Source organism: Dendropsophus ebraccatus, chromosome 6, assembly GCF_027789765.1.
Source record: "Dendropsophus ebraccatus isolate aDenEbr1 chromosome 6, aDenEbr1.pat, whole genome shotgun sequence".
Classification (NCBI taxonomy): Eukaryota; Metazoa; Chordata; class Amphibia; order Anura; family Hylidae; genus Dendropsophus; species Dendropsophus ebraccatus.
The window spans coordinates 108,970,895-108,991,422 of record NC_091459.1 but is presented as its reverse complement, the minus strand read 5'-3'; the positions used below and the strand labels follow the sequence as shown (position 1 = coordinate 108,991,422).

The following is a 20,528-nucleotide window of genomic DNA, read 5'->3' as shown; positions in this document are numbered from 1 at the left end:
CTGGGGAAACCACGTCAGCAGAATACCAACCGGATTCAGGGTTTGTGCAACATTCATTTACTAAAGAAGCCATGAAAGGAAATGATGCAAAAACATGAAACTAACTGCTGAGGTAAATACATTACAACTTCCTATGTAACTGTGGCTTTGCTTCATGTCATATTAACATCTGATAAGTTATTGTAAAGTGACACCTATTATTTTATGTCCTTACAATATGTACCAAGTGGCATCCTGATGACTATCACCCAGACAGTGCCCACAGTCACCAATGCCAGGCTACCAGAGTTCACAAGGATAAAGCGGAAACTAGTAAGACATGCTGAACTCATTGTTAAAAAAGAAACACCAGTGTGGTTTGTGTCAGTTTTTTTTTTTTTTTTAATTCGGAGCCCACAGTTTCCTGCACACAGACTGTTTTTAAGGTGAGGGGAGTGTATGTAGAAACAGGTTTGTGTATGAAACGTCTGACCCTGCAAAAATCCATCTCTTCACACCGCCTGCTGATATTGCTTCTTGATCAAACACATAGTGTTCCAACTGTGACCCATATACAGGAGCCTTGAATGTGGATGGCAAACTATGACTGCAAGGTTATTCATGCTTTATAGGGAGACAACCTAGACATTGGTACTACAGATTATTAGGTTTAAGGGTTCATTTACTGTTTCCCCCTACACTGTGGATGTTTACTCTGTACACAGTAAAGGACATAAACAGTACAGTAGTGCAGTGCTTCTCAAACTGTGAGGCGCCCCCTGGTTGCTGGTGAGGCCCAGCTGAGGAGCCAGTTTTTACAAACTAACTATGATGTGCACAGTCTTTACTGTTCGCAAAAATTCCCATTTAAGCAACATTATTAATTTATTTTGTACTTTATTAGTGTATAGAGCTTGGGAGATGGGTGAATAGTAGCCCTAGCATTATTTTGAGCTTTTATATGGACTTTCACTAGAGATAGTGAGGCTCAGGCACCCTCTTGGTCAGTCTGGTGAGGCCCAGGCATTGCCTTGGTCTGTTGGGTGAGGCTCCAGTAGAAAAAGTTTGAGAAGCACTGCAGTAGTGCATTCGTTTAGTTGGAATTGTGACTTTGGTGACAATCAAAGCACATTTTATTATCAATGTAAAAACCCAGGCGATTCAAAAAGGGTTTAGGTACTTATTCTTGCAAATGAAATTGAATGGCTGGTGGCAAAATTGACAAATAGAGTATGTTCACAATAGAGAGGGGAGGAGGGGAGTGCTGTGGAACGGTAGTTGATTTACAGATAGAAGCTTTGTAGTAAATAAGAATGCATTTATACAGCCCAATATGGGACGATACAAGAGCACAAATGAGAGCCGATCAGCGACATTGAAGCTTGTTGACATCACCTTTAGAAGGCCCGATTACTGTATCGTTAGTGTGGCCAGTAATGTATTGCAGAATTTTCCTACTGACTGCAATAGGAAAGGCAAAATAAATCCATCATTAAAAGTATTGGTCGATTTTAACCCCTTTATTTCTTTTCAGCTGCTGCAAGACAAGAAATGTACTTACACGTACTGTATATGCATACTTTCTTTAACTATTAATATTAAATGTTTACACTGGAAAGTAGCAAGAGGGAATGTATGTAACAAAATAAAGTTATCCACCACTTTCTCATTGTGATTCACATAGCTAAAATCGTTTTTTTGGGGGGGCTGACATCATTTTGTTCTTACTTCAGAGACTTTTCAACAACATTGGTCCTAAAGATTTCTTCCTGGTCCAGATTAACAGTGCAGAAGCAATCTCTCATCTTGTTTGGTCCAGGATAAGGTAGCAGCTGTTTTGCCTCGCCTGTAAAATAAGAATATTACACTTTTAGCATTAACACCAAGTTTACACACTATATACATTATATATACACTGTATACACACACACACACACACACACACAAACACACATATATACATACACACAATGTTTTTTTTCCAAAGTTAAATTATGTTCAGACTTAGCAAGTATATTTTTTAATTTGTATTTTTTTATTTTTGTTAAAAAAAAAAAAAAAAACACAATCAAAAAAGTGTTTTGTCTAAAACATACACACCACCATTACATAAAGAAAACAGTGTATCACATACATAAAAACACTGGAAAAACGAGTCCAAAGGAAAATAATGCAAACAGCAACACCAAGTAATAGCATCCAGAAGGAGTGGTCATTAGGTGTTAAGAAATTAGGAGTATATTATTAAACCATAGTCAGTGTAGAAAAGCCATTACAATAGAATAGCAACACTGAATTTAGGAGCTATTTGAGAAAGTTGGTATACAGAATCTTCCACAACCTGCCAGAACACTTCAAATGAATGAGGTTGGCGACCTGAACCTCACACCTGTTGCACAATGGGGAGTCACATACTACAATTGAATGCAAGAACTCTAGCTGTTATGTTCACACTTCTAAATGGGCACCGTTACTTAAATGGCTAAGCCCTTCACTCATTTCGACTCTTGACAAAGGTCTGTCAGGATGCTCACTTGTACTTATGGTGCGTTTACATGTAACGATTATCGTTCGAATTCGATCGTTATCGTGCAAATTTGTACGATAATCGTACGTGTAAACGCAGCGAACGATCAAAACGACGAACGATACATCGCTCATTTTGATCTTTTAACATGTTATCAAATCGTCGTTCGTAAAAAATTCGCAAATCGTTCCGTGTGAATAGTCGTTCGCCGATTTAGCCAATGTGTGAGATAGGCTTAAGCGTTCGCAAAACGAATTTTCCGTACTATATCCTACCGTCTAAACGCTGCTTGTTATGAAAAAAAAAATCGTTAATCGTACCAATCGGGCCAATTATCGTTACGTGTAAACGCACCATAAGAAAATGCAATCAAGCTATTTTTTCACTATTTTGGAAGCTGTTGACCTTCTTCAATTCTGTGTGTCTCTATGACATGGGAAGTGTTTTTAAAAGTCACAGGAATACTCTGAAAAGTATTGGGAGGTATACACTGGCATATGTAAACATATATTCATATATTGCAGCGTACCTAAGCCGTGATCATTCAATGCAATAGATAAAATGAAGCCTACTAGTGACCACGTTCTGTCTATTTCACACTGTATTCTGTTTTGTAAAAGCACAGTCTCCAAACATCTACAGAATGTAGCTACTAGAAGACAACGTTCAGGCCAATGAACTGAATGGGCACAGCTTGGGTATGCCACTGTAGAGGTTGTCATACCCGTCTGCCATTACGAAAACATAGTAACCCCCCCCCCTCTACACTGCACTAGGTGTGCACAAAGATTGCTAATTTGGCATGTGCAGGCTATAGATTTTACTGTAGGGTATTCACGAGCTAGGGAAACTAGATTGTGAGCAGTTTGTGGGGACGAGGATTATAAGGTTAACATCTCTGTGCACAGCTGTGGAATATGTTGGCAGTCTATAAGCAATGATTATATGATATATATATATACATACATACACACACACATACACTCACCTGCCACTTTATTAGGTACACCTGTCCAACTGCACGTTACCACTTAATTTCTAATCAGCCAATCACATGGCGGAAACTCAGTGCATTTAGGCATGTAGACATGGTCAAGACAATCTCCTGCAGTTCAAACCGAGCATCAGTATGGGGAAGAAAGGTGATTTGAGTGCCTTTGAACGTGGCACGGTTGTTGGTGCCAGAAGGGCTGGTCTGAGTATTTCAGAAACTGCTGATCTACTGGGATTTTCATACACAACCATCTCTAGGGTTTACAGAGAATGGTCCGAAAAAGAAAAAACATCCAGTGAGCGGCAGTTCTGTGGGCAGAAATGCCTTGTTGATGCCAGATGAGAATGGGCAGACTGGTTCGAGCTGATAGAAAGGCAACAGTGGCTCAAATAGCCAACCGTTACAACCAAGGTAGGCAGAAGAGCATCTCTGAACGCACAGTACGTCCAACTTTGAGGCAGATGGGCTACAGCAGCAGAAGACCACACCGGGTGCCACTCCTTTCAGCTAAGAACAGGAAACTGAGGCTACAATTTGCACAAGCTCATCGAAATTGGACAGTAGAAGATTGGAAAAACATTGCCTGGTCTGATGAGTCTCGATTTCTGCTTGAACATGACAATGAGTTCACTGTACTCAAATGGCCTCCACAGTCACCAGATCTCAATCCAATAGAGCATCTTTGGGATGTGGTGGAACGGGAGATTCACATCATGGATGTGCAGCCGACAAATCTGCGGCAACTGTGTGATGCCATCATGTCAATATGGACCATAGTCTGCCTAGCAGGGTCTACAGCCCTGTACTCTGACCCAGGAAGTCTCCCTCACCTTCCAAATCATAGCAGATCCACTTCAGGCTGGGGCTTGCATCAGGGGACAGGAATGTGGAGGTAATCTCTTCATAGCTCTCAGCCAGAGAGTACTACAATACTGTTCCCTTATATGTCCTGCTCATTCCTTTATGCTTCCTGCAGTCTTTATTAGCCCTTTTGTTTCCCATCCTCCCCATTCCTGTACTATGCCTGCACTTAGGGCCCTATTCCACCGGACGATTATCGTTTGCATAATCGTTAACCATTAACGATCTCAAACGACAGCGAAAGACCTGAAAACGTTCACTCATTTCCATGGACTGATAATCGTTACTTATGATCGTAATTGCAATCGTTTTTTCTTCGCTATTTATTTGCTATTGCGATCGTATCTATTGCAAACGACCAAACGAGGTCTTATTCAATGCGAACGATTTGTGAACGTTTTGCAAACGAGCAACGATAAAAATAGGTCCAGGTTTTATAAAGCGATCAACGATTTCTCGTTCGGTTGTTAATCGTTAACTGCATTTCAACCGAACGATTATCATTTAGATTCGAACGATTTAACGAGTTCCCACTTCCTGATTGGTCCAGGCTGAATACACACCCCTTCCCCATTGCTGTCATGTGACCACACAGGTCTGCTTCTCTATTCTAGCTTGTTGTACTACACTACGGGGATCTGCAGCTCCATCCTGTATCTACAAACTGCTGCTGTTTTTCAGGTTTATGCACTTCCTATACATTATACAACACATGCTGATTGCTATACTGTACATTAACTTATAATATCACATATTCAGCTGTTTCTAAATGTTTGTTTCATTTGTTTTACTTGTTATTCAGAATAAAATATCTTTATTTTTAGGGTGTGGAACCAATTGTCTGCATTTCAATGATTTCTTATGGGAAAATTTGCTTTGGATTACAAGCACAGTCCCAAAACAAATAATGCTCGTAATTCAAGGCATATGTGTGTGTGTGTGTGTGTGTATACACACACACACAGCTGAATACATTTAGAAACAGCTGAATACATCCATTTTATATATTAGATTACATAGTCTAATACTGTGTAGACGATTACACAACTTGTGATACTTGTGGAATCTACTCCACAGAAGGAAGCAGCTCTTTCCTGTGATGCAAACTGACAAGATTGAGCGTCAGAGCTATTTAACAGAAACTACAACTCAACGTCTGATGGCGCGGGTATCTTCTATCAATTTCCATATCAGATAGAAGTACTTTCTGACTTCTGAAGCTGTAATAGAGGTTGTGAGACAGCTCTATAAAAATTGATAATTTTTTTAAGCAAACAATAACCAAACAAGCCATACAAGTTGTATACTAGCATGCATGCCGATCAGCTGTAACATTACTACCACTGGCAACTAAAGTGAATAACACTGAATTTTCCATTATAATGGCAGTGGTTTATTTCACTAGGCTGATATCCTGGCCACACTGCAAAAATTCTGACTCTCCTTCCTCATTCCCTACTACTGCCAGTAACAGAGCACTGGTGCCACCAGTCAGCACTTCCAGTTGGGGTAGACACGTGGAATTGCTTGATCAGCCAATCAGTGCAGCCACCGATAAGCTGAGCATCCAATCCCTCATGTCAACTCCGAAATTGCAGCAAACAGCAGGATCGGAGCCGTGAAACGGTGGTGGTGAAGAAATGTGGAAGGAGACTTTAGGTTTTTTTTTTTAGTAAGACGACTTTTTTTAAATTCTTGTAAAATGACTAAGGTGAAAGAAAAGGAGTAATCCCAGACCAACCCTTTAAGAGCCCCTCTCTAAATGGCTAAGCTGGCCCTTCATGGGATTGCTGGATGCACCAAGCTAGATCTTGTGTCTCCAACATCTCATCTGTAAACCATAGGCTAAAGTGGGTGATGAAGCAATGTTCATGGTGCTATTCAGGCTATCTTCCAGACCCCTGATGAAGCCATTTATGGTGAAACATGCTGGGAGAGGGGTACTGGTTTTTAATAATTTAATCTATTTCAATATTAACAGAGTTGTACCAGCATATGAAATAAAAGATTCAGTATGACATGTTCCGCACTGCCGTGCTAATTCTATTGGTGCCCTTGAAATTTCAATCCGCTGTCTGGTTTCTGAGAAACAGCCATTTTGTTAATACGTAAATGTGAATTTCTGGCACACTGGAAGCGGGCCCTGCACCCCCAATGCACTGATATCTTCTCCCCTCTTCCCACACTCCAAGACATACAGATAGGTGAATATAGACTGTAAAGTCTAATGGGGGCAGGGACCAATTCAAGTGATGACAAGCTATGGACAGTGCTGTGGAATAAGGCACTGAATTATTTGTGTGGGGTCATTTGGGAGCCAAATAGCCCTTCAGGCTCCTCAGATTTGGCGATCCGGCAGGCGCACGGCAGTATATATGTTGGTGTTGGGTACATATATATGCAGCTTAGTGTATTAGGACTGCGACTGTGAAACAAATCCAGAATGGTGTCTAGATGACCAAAAATACATTTTGAAGCTTCACATCCCATTCCAGTATGTCTGCACATAATGTCCTGGTATCCGTGAAGTTCACTATATATAGTTACACCAACCAAGAACATCTAATATGTACTGCTGACAAAACACAAAAAAAAAAAAAAAAAATACTACAAACTTGTCTGTTTACGTAGGCCTGAAAGCCAAGCGACAGCACAACAAAAAGGGATTTCATAACATTCAGTAGGGAAGTATTCTTAGAAAAACATTAGAACCAGAGATGATCTAAAGTGCGTGGGTGGAAGAGGCAGAGCAAGAACATATTAGTTAACAGAAAAAGATGAGGATGAGTGTGCTGCTTAAAGGGGCAGCAACATGATTAATTTTTCCCCCATATAATAAGATTGGCGATATACAGGGAAATAGGAGGCTGGGGCAATAACAAAAACTTGTGAACGGTGTCCTGTTTTCTTGCAGAGATATTGCCTTCTTCCGTTATATTGCAGCCATTTTCTGCTAAAGTGACAACAGGAAATGCAGTCATATCGGCTGTCCTTTCTAATCCTGAGAACATAAAGAGCATTTTCTCAGTGCGCTTAAAAAAAAAAAAAAAGGGGTGCTAACTAATGTGGCAGTATTTCCTATAATCACTTGTCCCCCTCCCCCCCCCCCCCCAAAAAAAAAATGTTGCACTAAGCATTGGTTTTTGTGATCAAACCTTAGTACTTATGCAGTATTAGGCAGGTGGCAATCCATATATCACAACACTGTCAGTTTAAGGCTTTGTTCACATCAAGTTTAAGATTTTCTCCAGTATATATTACCATTTAGCTTTCAAAATAGTAAACTGACTGTGTTTCACCTACTTTATGTGGGCATACACACGTTTGGTGGAGGACAGGGGACTGAATAGAAAAGTCTACCTAGCTAGTGTCCTCAATACAACTTTCATAAAATAAATATCAAACCCCAAAATGGTAACAATAACTACAAAAAGTACTGTAGTGAATGACAGCTGTGCTGCAGTAAGGTTGGAGTTACACAGCAATTCCTAGTCACTTTACCAGTCCCCTTTTACTGATGCAAGTGACTCAAAGGAGTTTGTTACTTTACAGTCGCAGAAAATCTATCTTGGATTCCCTATGATGGGTGAAGAGGGTTGTGCGACTGGGAACCGCCATGTTGTCCCATGGCAACTCCACATGCATGGAGTTGTCCGCTGTGTTGTATGTATATGTAGATGTTGTGTGTCTGACAAAAGGTTTGATAGGCCATGTGTGGAAACCAACCGGATCAGATATTTAAAGGGGTATTCCCCCCAAAATTATTTTTGCATTAATACGCTGCCCACCCATAGCTTTTCATCTTTCCAATATAAAGTTATTACGGATTCTGCACAGTTTTGCTGTAATCCAGCTGCATTCACCCCCACGGATTGCATAGAATTATCAGACCTCAGTCCACTCCGACACGCTCCCTGCTCCTGGATCCGCAGCAGATTTCTAAGTGTGGATTTGATGCTATGTTCATTCATTTAGTTAAATCTGCTGCGGATCTGCAGCGGATTTTCTGCTGCGATACGATAGGTGTGAAGGCACCCTAAAGAGTAGTGTTTTAGTCTAGCACAAAAAAATTTTAATTAAAAAAAAAAATTGCTTAAAAACGCATACTGATTGTTTAGGCCGGGTACACTACAAAAAAAATGCGGCCGTAGTTCATAATAACGGCCGTATTTGCGCAAACAGTCGTTTGCGCAAATACGGCCGTTGTTATGAAACACGGCTGTGTTTTTTACGTAGTGTGAACATAGCCTTATAGTGCGCACTGAGAATCAAACACCCTGACACACTGATGGTTAAGTAGATCTCCTATATTCAAAGATGGCAGACAGTTTATATATCCTGGGGGGGGGGGGGGGGGGGGGGTAGTATTCGACCAAGGCTCGAGTCAATACTTAATTGGCTGAGGTATGAGAATAGTTAGTTACGTAGCACTAAGTGATAATTTGAGTTCTGGATCTCATCGCAGGTATAAGGATGTGGTCAAAGTGAAAGTTTAAGTTCCGGACCTCAGGCAATAACTAACATATTTGGTACTGCCACATGTTTAATATAAATGTTATTGATCACGCAAGGTGAGTGGCGTAAACGAATAAGGATATCAAGTGCTTGTCAAATCAGGAAGGAACAAAAAAAGCATTAAAAACAAACAAAAAAAAGTCTTACCTAGCCCAAAATGGCACTTATAGAACTACTAACAAAAGAAAAGTTAAAAACAACAAAATTTAAAAAGGGGGGGGGGGGGGGAATCAAACAGGGTAAATCATATATTGCTGTAATCGTTATGATCTGATGAATACAGGTAGAATGCCCGGTTTAGATAAAAAAAAGTAAAACTGAAATTCCTCATTCCCCCCCCCCCCCCAGTTTCAGCCCAACAAATCGTTTTTTTTATTTTACATTAGATTTTTATGAAGGATGCCATTACGACGTACCATTTCTGCTATGCAGAAAACAAGCCCTGTATGACTCCATTGATAAAGTAATAGAGCTTTGGTTTTTAGAAAGTGGGAAGGACAAAAAGAAAAAAGCTGGTCATTAAAGAGTTAAAACAAGACAAACTCTTAGGATATAGTATTTACTATAACGCAGGGGGTTTAATGGCAATCTAAATCTAGAAGAAGCATATGATAAGAAATAGCCATGGGCAAACAGAGTTAACAAGTAACCTAAAGGTTTGTGCAGCGAGATGCAGACACATTAGGAAGTGAGTGTGATGTGTTTTGTACATCTGTGCAGTTTCAGTGTAGAACGGAAACCGCAATCTCCTTTCCTCCACCATTGTCTTTTACACACAATCTCTGTTGTGCTAGAAACCCCACCTCAATGACAAGGGTAACAGCTTTTTTTTTTTTTCTTTAAGAAACAAAACCGATATTGCACGATAAACAGGCGATGTACTAAACCTTTCATATCCGCTTCCTCACAAGGGAAATGCCTTTCACACTCAGCACTGTGGTTGTCTTCTTTAAACTAGGACTTTTTTTTTTTTTCAATGAAGAACATCCAGTGCATTGTTAAAAACACGTATTGTATGTCCCTTTTGTTCTACCCTTCGAAATGTATACAGAGCGGAGTTACAGTAAAGTAACCCGATAGTAATGAATTACACAGTCTCAAGGTGACAGTATCTAACAACTTCAGCCAAGCTCACTCCATTCAAGAAGTACGTCTGTAATTCATAATTTCCCCAAAAATGGCACTAGATTTGCTGTGTATTTCTCCCTGTAAAAGATATATTAGTAATTCAAAAGCCAGGCGTTTTATTATTCTGCAGCTAAACTTTCAGCTTTGCAGAATAGACTAGGAAAGGGCCAGCAGAGTCATTTTACTATCATCATTCTAGGGTAAGCTTTATTAACTTCATTTTTAGAAGTAAGAAACCTCCACTTCCTAAAGGACAATACAACAGCATATAAATAATTATAAATAATATTAAATTAAATATATTAATACATATTAAAACATATTAAATATAAATAATTTGTTTCTCTCCAGAGTTCTCCTTTAAGAGTACAAGACTGATGAACCATGGACAGACATCACACAGTGGGAGGGAATTTTTACTTAAGGAGGGCATAGAGTGTCGTGTTTGGCAACAACGTACTGTAGTCGACAAATATGTCGATTTTTCACAATAACCATATGATATACCTTGCATCAACTGGAAAACAGAGACCTCCAAGGATGTCACTGATGACCCTGCATCATCTTAAACAATACCTCAGATGGGTCATGGACTCACATCAGAAACATACTGATGGTCAGGTCCACATCTGGTATAAATATAACTTATCCCATGGCCGCACAATTATGGCAAAGCCATGGTCTAGGGAGCATTTTGGTCATCACACCGCAAACCTTGAATGGTGAACACTATAGTCATTGTTACCTGACCATCTGCACCCATATCTTCATGAGGTCTTCTCCCAACCATAGCAATATAAAAATGAACAGCGCTTTATAGTGTAGAATTCAGGCAGAAGGGCATCAGGAAAAAGAGAAAATTGAGATTCTCACCTGATGGTGTTGTGCAAATACAAGGCACAACACTTGACCACAGCAGGTATATGAACCGCAGCCACTCCCAGGCAACCACAACGGGATAGTTACAGCAACTGAATCCTCCACTCCACAACTGGGTCCAACAATGGCCTTATTCACACATCCGCATAAGTTCTTACTATTTGCGGACCCACAAATATGGAGTACTTTCTAACCCATTAATTCCTATGGTGCAATTTACACATCCTCTATTTGTAAAGTGGTCTGCAATTACGGTACAGGCACTGCGATAGAAGTGTATCGGAGCCTCCGCATCTTGCGGAGAACACCTAAGCACTCCACAAAACCATTTACATTTGTGTTCCATTATTCTGTGACATCACCATTTAAGCTCCTCCTGGCTGGTTGGGACAGCTAGTGACATCATTTTATGGCAACTCCTTTTTTTCCTCTTTTGGGGACCTGCAAAATACTGATGCACTACAGATGATTTTTGTGGATCTTTGAGAAAGAAAAAAAAATGCTGATCACAAATTTTGACCTTGAAAATGTATTGACATGTGAGTGTAGCCTTAGGCTGGTAAGGGTTTCACAGGATAGGCTATCAATGGTTAATAGGAGGGTGCCAACAACCAGCTCCCCTGCCAATGAGCAGTTCAGTGCCCACACTTAAAGAAGCAGTTCACCAAAAAATTTTTATTGCTGGATCTCACATGCTTCCATGCATTCTCTATGTAAGCGCGTGACTTCTGGCGTCCAATTACAAGGCAGAGAAGAGGAGTCACTGCAGAAGCTGAAGGGAGCGCACGCCAGATTTGAATGGCGCCGCAGGACCGGAACAGGCCGTGCCGCAGGACACAGATCAGCTGTGGTGAGTATATGTGCCAGTGGCTACCTCGGTGAGGGGGGGGGGGGGGGGTAATACACAGTACAGTACACTGGTGTCGCCACCACACAGATCAGTGGCAGCTGCTTCTAGCTCTAATCTCACTGTAGTGCGTGCACCGAACTGCTGATCGGCAAAGTTTTTCCCTTGACACCCCTTTTAACTGGTTAAATCTAAAAATGCATGTTCAATTTTCTGTATGGTTCATACAATATTACAAACAGTGCAAAAAAAAATTTGCAACAAGGTACAGAACCAAAGTTAGAGCACAAAAAAATCCATATTACATATGATTTTTTTTTTTTCTTAGGGAAGAATGAATAGGCAGGAAGAGTCAGAAGAGTGACTATAGCAACACTACTGTATAACTTAGTGAGGCTTTGTACGCACTCCCTGGTCTCTAGGGACTGGTCAATACTCCATTTTGTCTACAGACTAATATGGTCTCAAGAAAATCTCCCCTCCCGTAAAGTCTATACAGACTACATAGGAAGAATAAATGTGCCTGCAATAGTCCAACCAACAAGGAGAGGGAAAGAAATAGCTAAAAAAAAAAAAAAAAAATGACAAAAAATACAAACTATTTCTTACATAGTTAAAAGTAATGAAATCAAACACATGCTACATTTCCTTTAAAGACTAGTTTCATTGTCACTGGGCTCTCTTTTATGGAATATTAAGAAGCGAACGATCAATGGGTTGAGGACAAAGTCCGATGCAACAAGCTCATCGATGATCTGTTATAGTCAGAATATGTAGAAAGGTGGGTAACCCAAAGAAGAGAATCCTACAGATTCCCTGATATTCTTTGATTAAATGGTGAAATTCTTCACACTGATGGAATTTTCTCACATATAAGCATTGGTACTATGGATGAAAGTCCACGCTTGAAGTCCATAATACAGATACGTCAGTAGGCGGTCTAACATCATGCATGGAAAAATATTTGTGCTTTTGCAAGTCTTAGGGTATATGCACACAACAGAAAGCACGCGGATAACTTGCCGTGGATTCCACTGCTCGACCCGCCCCCGGTTGACATTCTGCCCATCCCACCCATCCCACAGGCTCCATTCTATGCTTGGGTGGATTCTGTCATCCACCCAAAGAATTGACATGTCAATTTCTTGGGTGGACAGTGGAATCCTCTGAGCATAGAATGGCATCTATGGGACAGGTGCGAGTTAAGCGGGAGCACGCATGGAATCCGTGGCAAGTTGTCCGCATGATTTCTGTAGTGTGCACATCTCCTCAGTCACGGTGTCAGCCATCCACTAAAAGGTTGGTGTTACAAGGTAAGGCTCCCATTGGAATAAAGGCTTGGACTATCCTGTTGATTGGGACTTCCTGTTATGAGATATACCCAGCTATATTTACATGAGAAACATGAACAACCTGGCAGATCGTAGTGACCAATGTGAGTAACATCAACCGGACCATCTGCTGGTAATCAATGCTGCGGATAAGCAAGGTATGGGGTCTGATTTATGTCTGGCTATAGAATTGGAAAAACAGGGGGGGGGGGGGGGGGGGGAGGGACCTACACAGCTACTGCTATGCTCCTAGGGTGAAAATGAAGAAAGCATGAACCACAACTGCAAAGAAGCATTTGATGTATGGCCAAAACAGTATACATAAGATGAAAGAGAGAATGACTTCTATGCAGTTATCAAAGCCCTAAACATTCTGCTGACAACATGTCTCCTTCAACTTGTGCTGTCATTGAAAATGTGTGGATCCAAAGCGCCAAATAAAATACTGAAAAACTGAAATAGTCTAATGCCGGTACCAAAAAATTGAGGTTAAAAAACTACTTAAAAAAAAAAGTGCAGAGAAAACATCATCTTCGTTTTGGGTTACAAACTTAGTCATAGCATGATGTTATATCTGAACGTTTGTAACCTGAAACGCGTCAGCTGCTTGGTCACTGCTTCTATTAATTTTTTTTCCATAAATTGACTTTTCTTTCCTCTTCATCTAAATTCACTGGTTCTAGAAATTGGATTAAGGCCTAGTTCACATAACATAAAAATAAAGGCAAAATACATCCGCATTTGGATTTATTTGGAGGCTTAAAGAGAGGTCCGGCCTTCCGGGGGGGGGGGTTTAAAGTAATGTAGGGGCACGGGGAGAAAATAAAAAAGGGTATTGACTTACCTCTCTCTCTCCCTCTTCAGGGCTGGGTCACCGCTCCGGAATCTGCAGTGCTGCAGAAGTCACAACCTTTCTGATGGACCCGCCGCTCAACCAGTCAGTGACTGGGGTGGGACAATGCTCCAGTCACTGATTGGCTGAGCAGGCTGTCAACCCCCACGCCCCTCATCATAAAAACCCAGGGAAAAAGGCCGGAGGACCCGCAGGCAGTGAGGTGGTGCAACGCGGCATGGGGAGAGCGATGCTTCATTGTTACTGTCTCCCCTGTCCCCTGGTAAAAGTTATACGAGGCTGGACTTCTCCTTTAAGGTGCAGCGGTGCTTCCAGTCAATCAATGTACTGATATGTAAGACTTTAATAGGTGGTGAGCTTTAACCCAATTCGCTTTGTAAATGCAACAACATCTACCCCCAGCCTGGCTTCCATTAGTTAGAAACGTATATGTTTCACACAGGCGAAGAGAAAAAAAAAAGTATACATTTACGGAATGCTGCTGTATGGCATATAACATATTACCATTTCCTTACATTACATAACAAATAAAAATAAAGATGTGTATATGACATGGTGACATTACTGAGGGAGGCTGGGCCTGAGGTCAGCTAAGAGATGCAGCAACAGCTACTGAGACAGCAGAGGATGACGTATCGTCAGGAGGGAGTGGGTTGAGGTCGAGCTGCGAGACAACACCACATTAGAAATTAAAGAACTACACAACTTCCTGTATGGAATTTTTCAAGCAAAAATATGATATACACAATTAATGATATCATATTAGTAAGTTATATACCCGGGTAGTTTTATTTAAATACAAATTTCTAATACTGGAATACCCCTATAAGAACATCTTCCTTTTTGTTACTATACGGGATGTTTCTGGTCAGGTGAACTGGATAAATGATTTTTATCTGTATTCTCACTGCGGTCACATTTCTCAGTACGGCTGGGTTCACACTACATATATTTCAGTCAGTATTGTGGTCCTCATATGCAACCAAAACCAGGAGTGGATTAAAAACACAGAAAGGATCTGTTCACACAATGGTGAAATTGAGTGGATGGCCGCCATATAACAGTAAATAACTGCCATTATTTTAATATAACAGCCGTTGTTTTAATATAACAGCAAATATTTGCCATTAAATGGCGGCCATCCACTCAATTTCAACATTGCGTGAACAGATCCTTTCTGTGTTTTCAATCCACTCCTGGTTTTGGTTGCATATGAGGACCACAATACTGACTGAAATATACGTAGTGTGAACCCAGCCTAAGGGTGTGTTTACACACTCAGTTTTATTGCAATTATTGAATACAAAGATATCATTCTAAGAAAGAAAAAAAAAAAAAATAGATGACACAGGTAACCGTGCCTCAATTCATCAACTACGCTGATCGTCCACATTATCATTGCTTTTACACCATTCCTACATATTTTTGTATGTGTGAACTGAAAGTGCAGATACACTTTTAGGCAACGTCTGTCTCACCGACCCCATGATGTGTCACAATAGCTGAGAGGTGGCGGTAAACCATTGCCAGACAGCTTATCTACCCAAAAACAAATAGATCAGGCAGATGAAAGTGAACATGACTGATCCCTTTTTCCCCCTAATCATCCTCTGTCAGGGGAGAAGACAACCCAAGGCTCATGCTCCTCACCATATTAATATCCATGGTGTACAGAGCCATAATATACGCACTATGGTCTGCTATGGACACACACAGTATCTGCAGTTTTAGGCTCTATGGCGATCTGGCATAGTTGCAGCCAAACTACGTTAGATGCCAATTATGCCAGATCGGCCATAGGTCAGTGCTATCACTATCTCTTTCTATGAGGCCCCAGAAGGGAGGCCAGGTGCAATGCATCCGGCTTGTTGCATATGGAATCCCATATAGGGTGGCTCTGGATCACAGGACATATGACCCAGTCTTCATAAGGAGAGGGAGGGGTGTAGTATTTGCCAACCAACACTAATACCGATAAACCATATGACAGACAACTCCTTCATGTCTGTATTAAAGATCTGTACAGACTCCGTGTGCCAGTAAGGCTCCATGCACACAGAGTGAAACCCTCTGTGACATGATGGGGTCAGACAAACATGGAGCTTGGGGGGCAAATACTTCATATATTCATTTTTATACTTTATATTTGCTTTTCTTGAAAAACAAAAATATAATATTACAAGTTATGGGCATTAGATTTTTGGTGATATGTTGATCCAGGCATTATTCTGATTGCCATTGGAGTGAGGAAGAAATCCTCTCCCTGTTATGGGGCAAGTGACATCTGCATCATAAGGGTTTTTACCTTCTTCTGGATCAACACAGTACAACACAGTTTCTCTAGATTGAACCTGATAGACTCTTGTCTTCTTTCAACCTTATTAGCTATGTTACTTACATGATAATATCACTCAGTATGAATCAGATATACATACCAATTCTACATATCCGGCTTCATGTTATCAATACATGGTATCAAGATTTGAAAAGATTATAGCACTAAATACACGCAAACAAATCACTGAAGGAAAAAAAACCACATACCCACATTTATGATCTGTACTGCATCCACATAGGGGGAACGCTACATAACTGGTCCGAGGAAGGAAATAAAAACTGAGATTCAAAATCTGGTGCCCACACATGAAACCGTATGCGATGAATTGTCTGCTATGCAAGTGCACATTCACTTATATGTACCAGCACGAATAAAGCAGCGATAAACGACGTCATATATTAGTATGTCATATAAATCTGTACCTCCATATCTACATTACTGACCCAACCAGGTCCTGTATCAGGCGAAGACAGAAATAACAGACCTGTATACAGATGCATAATGCTGCTACTGACCTATCCAGGACCTGTATACAGCTGCACATTGTTCTTACTGACCCATCTAGATCATGTATAGAACCGCATATTGCTCCTATGACCCATCCAAGTCATGTATACAGGGACACATTGCTCCTATTACCTATTCATGATCTGTATACAGTGGCACATTGTTCGTACTGACCCATCCAGGAAATGTATACAGCTACACAATGCTCCTTCTGACCCATCCAGGACATGTACACAACCGCATATTGCCGCTAGGACCTATCCAGGAAATATATACAGCCGTACATTGCTCCTATGACCGATCTAAGACATGTATACAACTGCACAATGCTCTTATTACCCATTCAGGACATGTATACAGCCAGACATTGCTCGATTTGACCCATCCAGGACCATGTATACAGCTACATAATGCATCCACTGCCCCATCCAGGACATGTATACAGCCGCACATTGCTCCTATGGCCCATCCAGGACATGTATACAGCCGCACATTGGTGTTATGACCCATCCAGGACACGTATACAGCCACACATTGCTCGTACTGCCCCACCCAAGACATGTATACAGCTACATACTGCTCCTACTGACCCATCCAGAAGATGTATACAACCACACATTGCTCCTATGGCCCATCCAGGACATGTATACAGCCGCACATTGGTGTTATGACCCATCCAGGACATGTATACAACTACACATTGGTCTTGTTACCTATTCAGGACCTGTATACAGACACATGTTGATTATACTGACCTATCCAGGACATGTATACAACTGCACATTGCTCTTGTTACCTATTCAGGACCTGTATACAGACACATGTTGATTATACTGACCCATCCAGGACATGTACACAGCTACATATTTGCTCCTGTGATCCATCCAGAACATGTGTACAACTGCACATTGCTCCTATGACCCATCCAGTAGCTTTAAACAGCCAAACATTACTCCAACCTATACAAGACCTGTATACAGCCACACACTGCCCTTACTTACCTATTCAGGACGTGTATACAGTTACACACTCCTACCATTCAGCTGCTGGTTAGCATTTAAAGGAGTTGTCCAGTGTTGAGTAAATAAAGCTTAATCACTGTATAATAAAGTTATGTAACTAGCTATTTCAAGACTTCTAATAGCTACACTAAGGAACAGGCCTAAAAATCTGCAATGAAATCCATTGCGTATTTTGTGGCAGATTCATAGTGTACATGATGGCAATGAATGAAATGTTCCTAAATCTGAGGTCATCACCTCCTGAAAAGGTCTATGAGGCCAAAATGAGAAGGTTATGATTAATACTAAAGTAAAAAATACTCTTAATATGATAAATATATATGAGGGTGAAAGACATGAGAGAGGATATAACCTAGGAAGATAGACATGGTATATGATAAGACATCCATAGGGTATGAGCACTTTATAACAGCTATAAAACTACATTGCCTAAATATGAATCCATTATAAGCTGAAGTGTAGACAATAAGAACAGCCATAGTAAATGGCAATAAATATAAGTTTACACAGAAATAAAATCCACATAAAAAACCGGCTCATGTGTAGAGTATTTATGTGCAGGTACTTTATACCCCCAGCCTCATAACAGGTAGGCTCGTAAATAACTTTACAGGTAGCTCCATAAAGGTCTATAACATTGACGCACTGTCAGCAGGCAGAAGCCATTAGGACCAGCGTAGAGAATACTGTATCACACACTCCATCCACAAGGGCCATGCTATATTACACAAGAATAATGTCCATTCTTTTATTCTAGACTTAGGGTGTCAAACTGATGCCCTCCAGCTGTTGCAAAACTACAATTCCCATCATGCCTGGACAGGGAATTGTAGTTTTGCAATAGCTAGAGGGCCAGAGTTTGACAGATCCTTAAAAAGACCACCAGCAACAGCGAGACCCCTGCTACTGATATCCTAGGGGGTCCAAAACACGTAGACTATGGGTCGGTCTTGAGTAAAGGGTGTGAAACACATAGGCTGTCAGCAGTAGGGGTCTCACCATCACACTATATATATATATATATATATATATATATATATATATATACACACACACACACACACAGGCATACATACACACACACACTGTAAATACTTAAAGGGCAGACTAGATGGACCAGATCCTTAAAAACAAACAAACAAAAAAAAAAACGCAGCAACAGCAAGACCCCTGCTACTGATATGCTGAGGGGTCTGAAACACGTAGACTCTAGTTGGTTTTGAGTAAAGGGTGTGAAACGCGTAGGCTGTCAGCAGCAGGGGTCTCACCATCACCAGTGTCTTGGACTTTTAACTGGACCACTTTTTTTTTTTTTCCTTCTTATCCACAGTGACTATACAACACACACACATATTATATATATATATATATATATATATATATATATACACATATATACACACACATTGTTGTGTATATATATATATATATATATATATATATATATATATATACACACACATACACACACACACAGGCGGATATAGCAGAGCTGAATGTGTGATGTACTGGCTCAGTACACTGCCATGGTTGAGCACTGAATAGGTATCATGCCCCCACTACTAGCCTCCTATACTATACTGAGCACTTACTCTATTTGTATCTATGTGTTGATTGTTTAGGACTTTGTGTTACTTTGTATCCCCCCAGCCATCTGACACATATACTACACTTTGTATACAGACACACAGCCAGTGTATATACAGCACACCCCGGCATGTATCCCCCGGAGCCGCATGTGTGTGACCTGTTGTCTAGAAGTGACCATACAGCAGTGCAGCGATCACTAGTGCTGTGGCCCGAGCACACACACTGCACAGAAAGTTGCACTAGTGCTCCCATCCGCAGGTACCGCACACACACCGCACACTACAAGTCTGTGTTCTGGTGACAGGCAGCAGTGAATGGACGTCCACAGCCCGGCTATACTCACAGATCTTCACTCTCAGGCTCTGCAGGACCCGCACGGGGGCCGCAGGCGGATCCCCGGCCTCTCCTCTGCCTCCTGCCCGCTGCTCCCCTGCCATCTCAGGCGGCAGCGGCAGACTCTCTGCTGCCCGTGCTCTTCCGCAAGGCGAACTATTTTAGCCGCTTATGACAAGAGAGGCAGCCCGCCGCGGAGTGATATCTGGGGCTGCCCGACACGGCACACTACAGCGGATACGTCTGTGAGGGGCGGGGCAGCAGTCAGTCAGTCAGTGCCCGTGCTGCTGGGGCTGCTCTTTAGCTGATAAAGGCGCTTTGCGTGTGCAGGGGCCCCAGAGTGTGGCCCCTGGCAGAAAAAGGGAGCCTGGTTTGATATGTTATATGCTGTGTGTTTGATAAAATGTTACCACAGGGAACGATAGGTGCACAGCACTGTATAGTATAGTCCCAGAAAACGGACTGTAGCAACCAATCACAGCGCAGCTTTCACTTGTCAGTAGCCCTATAAGGCATATAAGCAGGGGTGTGATTGGTTGCTCACAGGTATTTTCATTAATCAATCACACGGCAGCTTTCACTTGTTAAGAGCCCTATAAGGCATATAAGCTGGGCTGTGGTTGGTTGATGACAGGTACTATCATAAACCAATCAGTGCAGCTTTTACTTGTCAAGAGCCCTATAAGGCATGTAAGCTGGGGTGTGATTGGTTGATGACAAGTACTATCATAAACCAATCAGTGCAGCTTTTACTTGTCAAGAGCCCTATAAGGCATGTAAGCTGGGGTGTGATTGGTTGATGAAAGGTACTATCATAAACCAAT

At 41.3% G+C, this 20,528-nt stretch overlaps 1 protein-coding gene across 1 annotated transcript in view; it reads right to left on the bottom strand.

The window, feature by feature from the left end:
- Window positions 1-20,221, bottom strand: part of RASA2 (RAS p21 protein activator 2) — a 70,186-nt gene extending 49,965 nt beyond the window's left edge. The window contains exons 1-2 of the mRNA XM_069973934.1: window positions 19,715-20,221; window positions 1,708-1,825 (exon numbers count right to left, since the gene is read on the bottom strand). Of these exons, the coding sequence (XP_069830035.1) occupies window positions 1,708-1,825; window positions 19,715-19,808 (212 nt within the window). The 5' untranslated portion in view covers window positions 19,809-20,221. The remainder of the gene's footprint in view (window positions 1-1,707; window positions 1,826-19,714) is intronic.
- Between the last annotated feature and the right edge of the window lie 307 nt (window positions 20,222-20,528).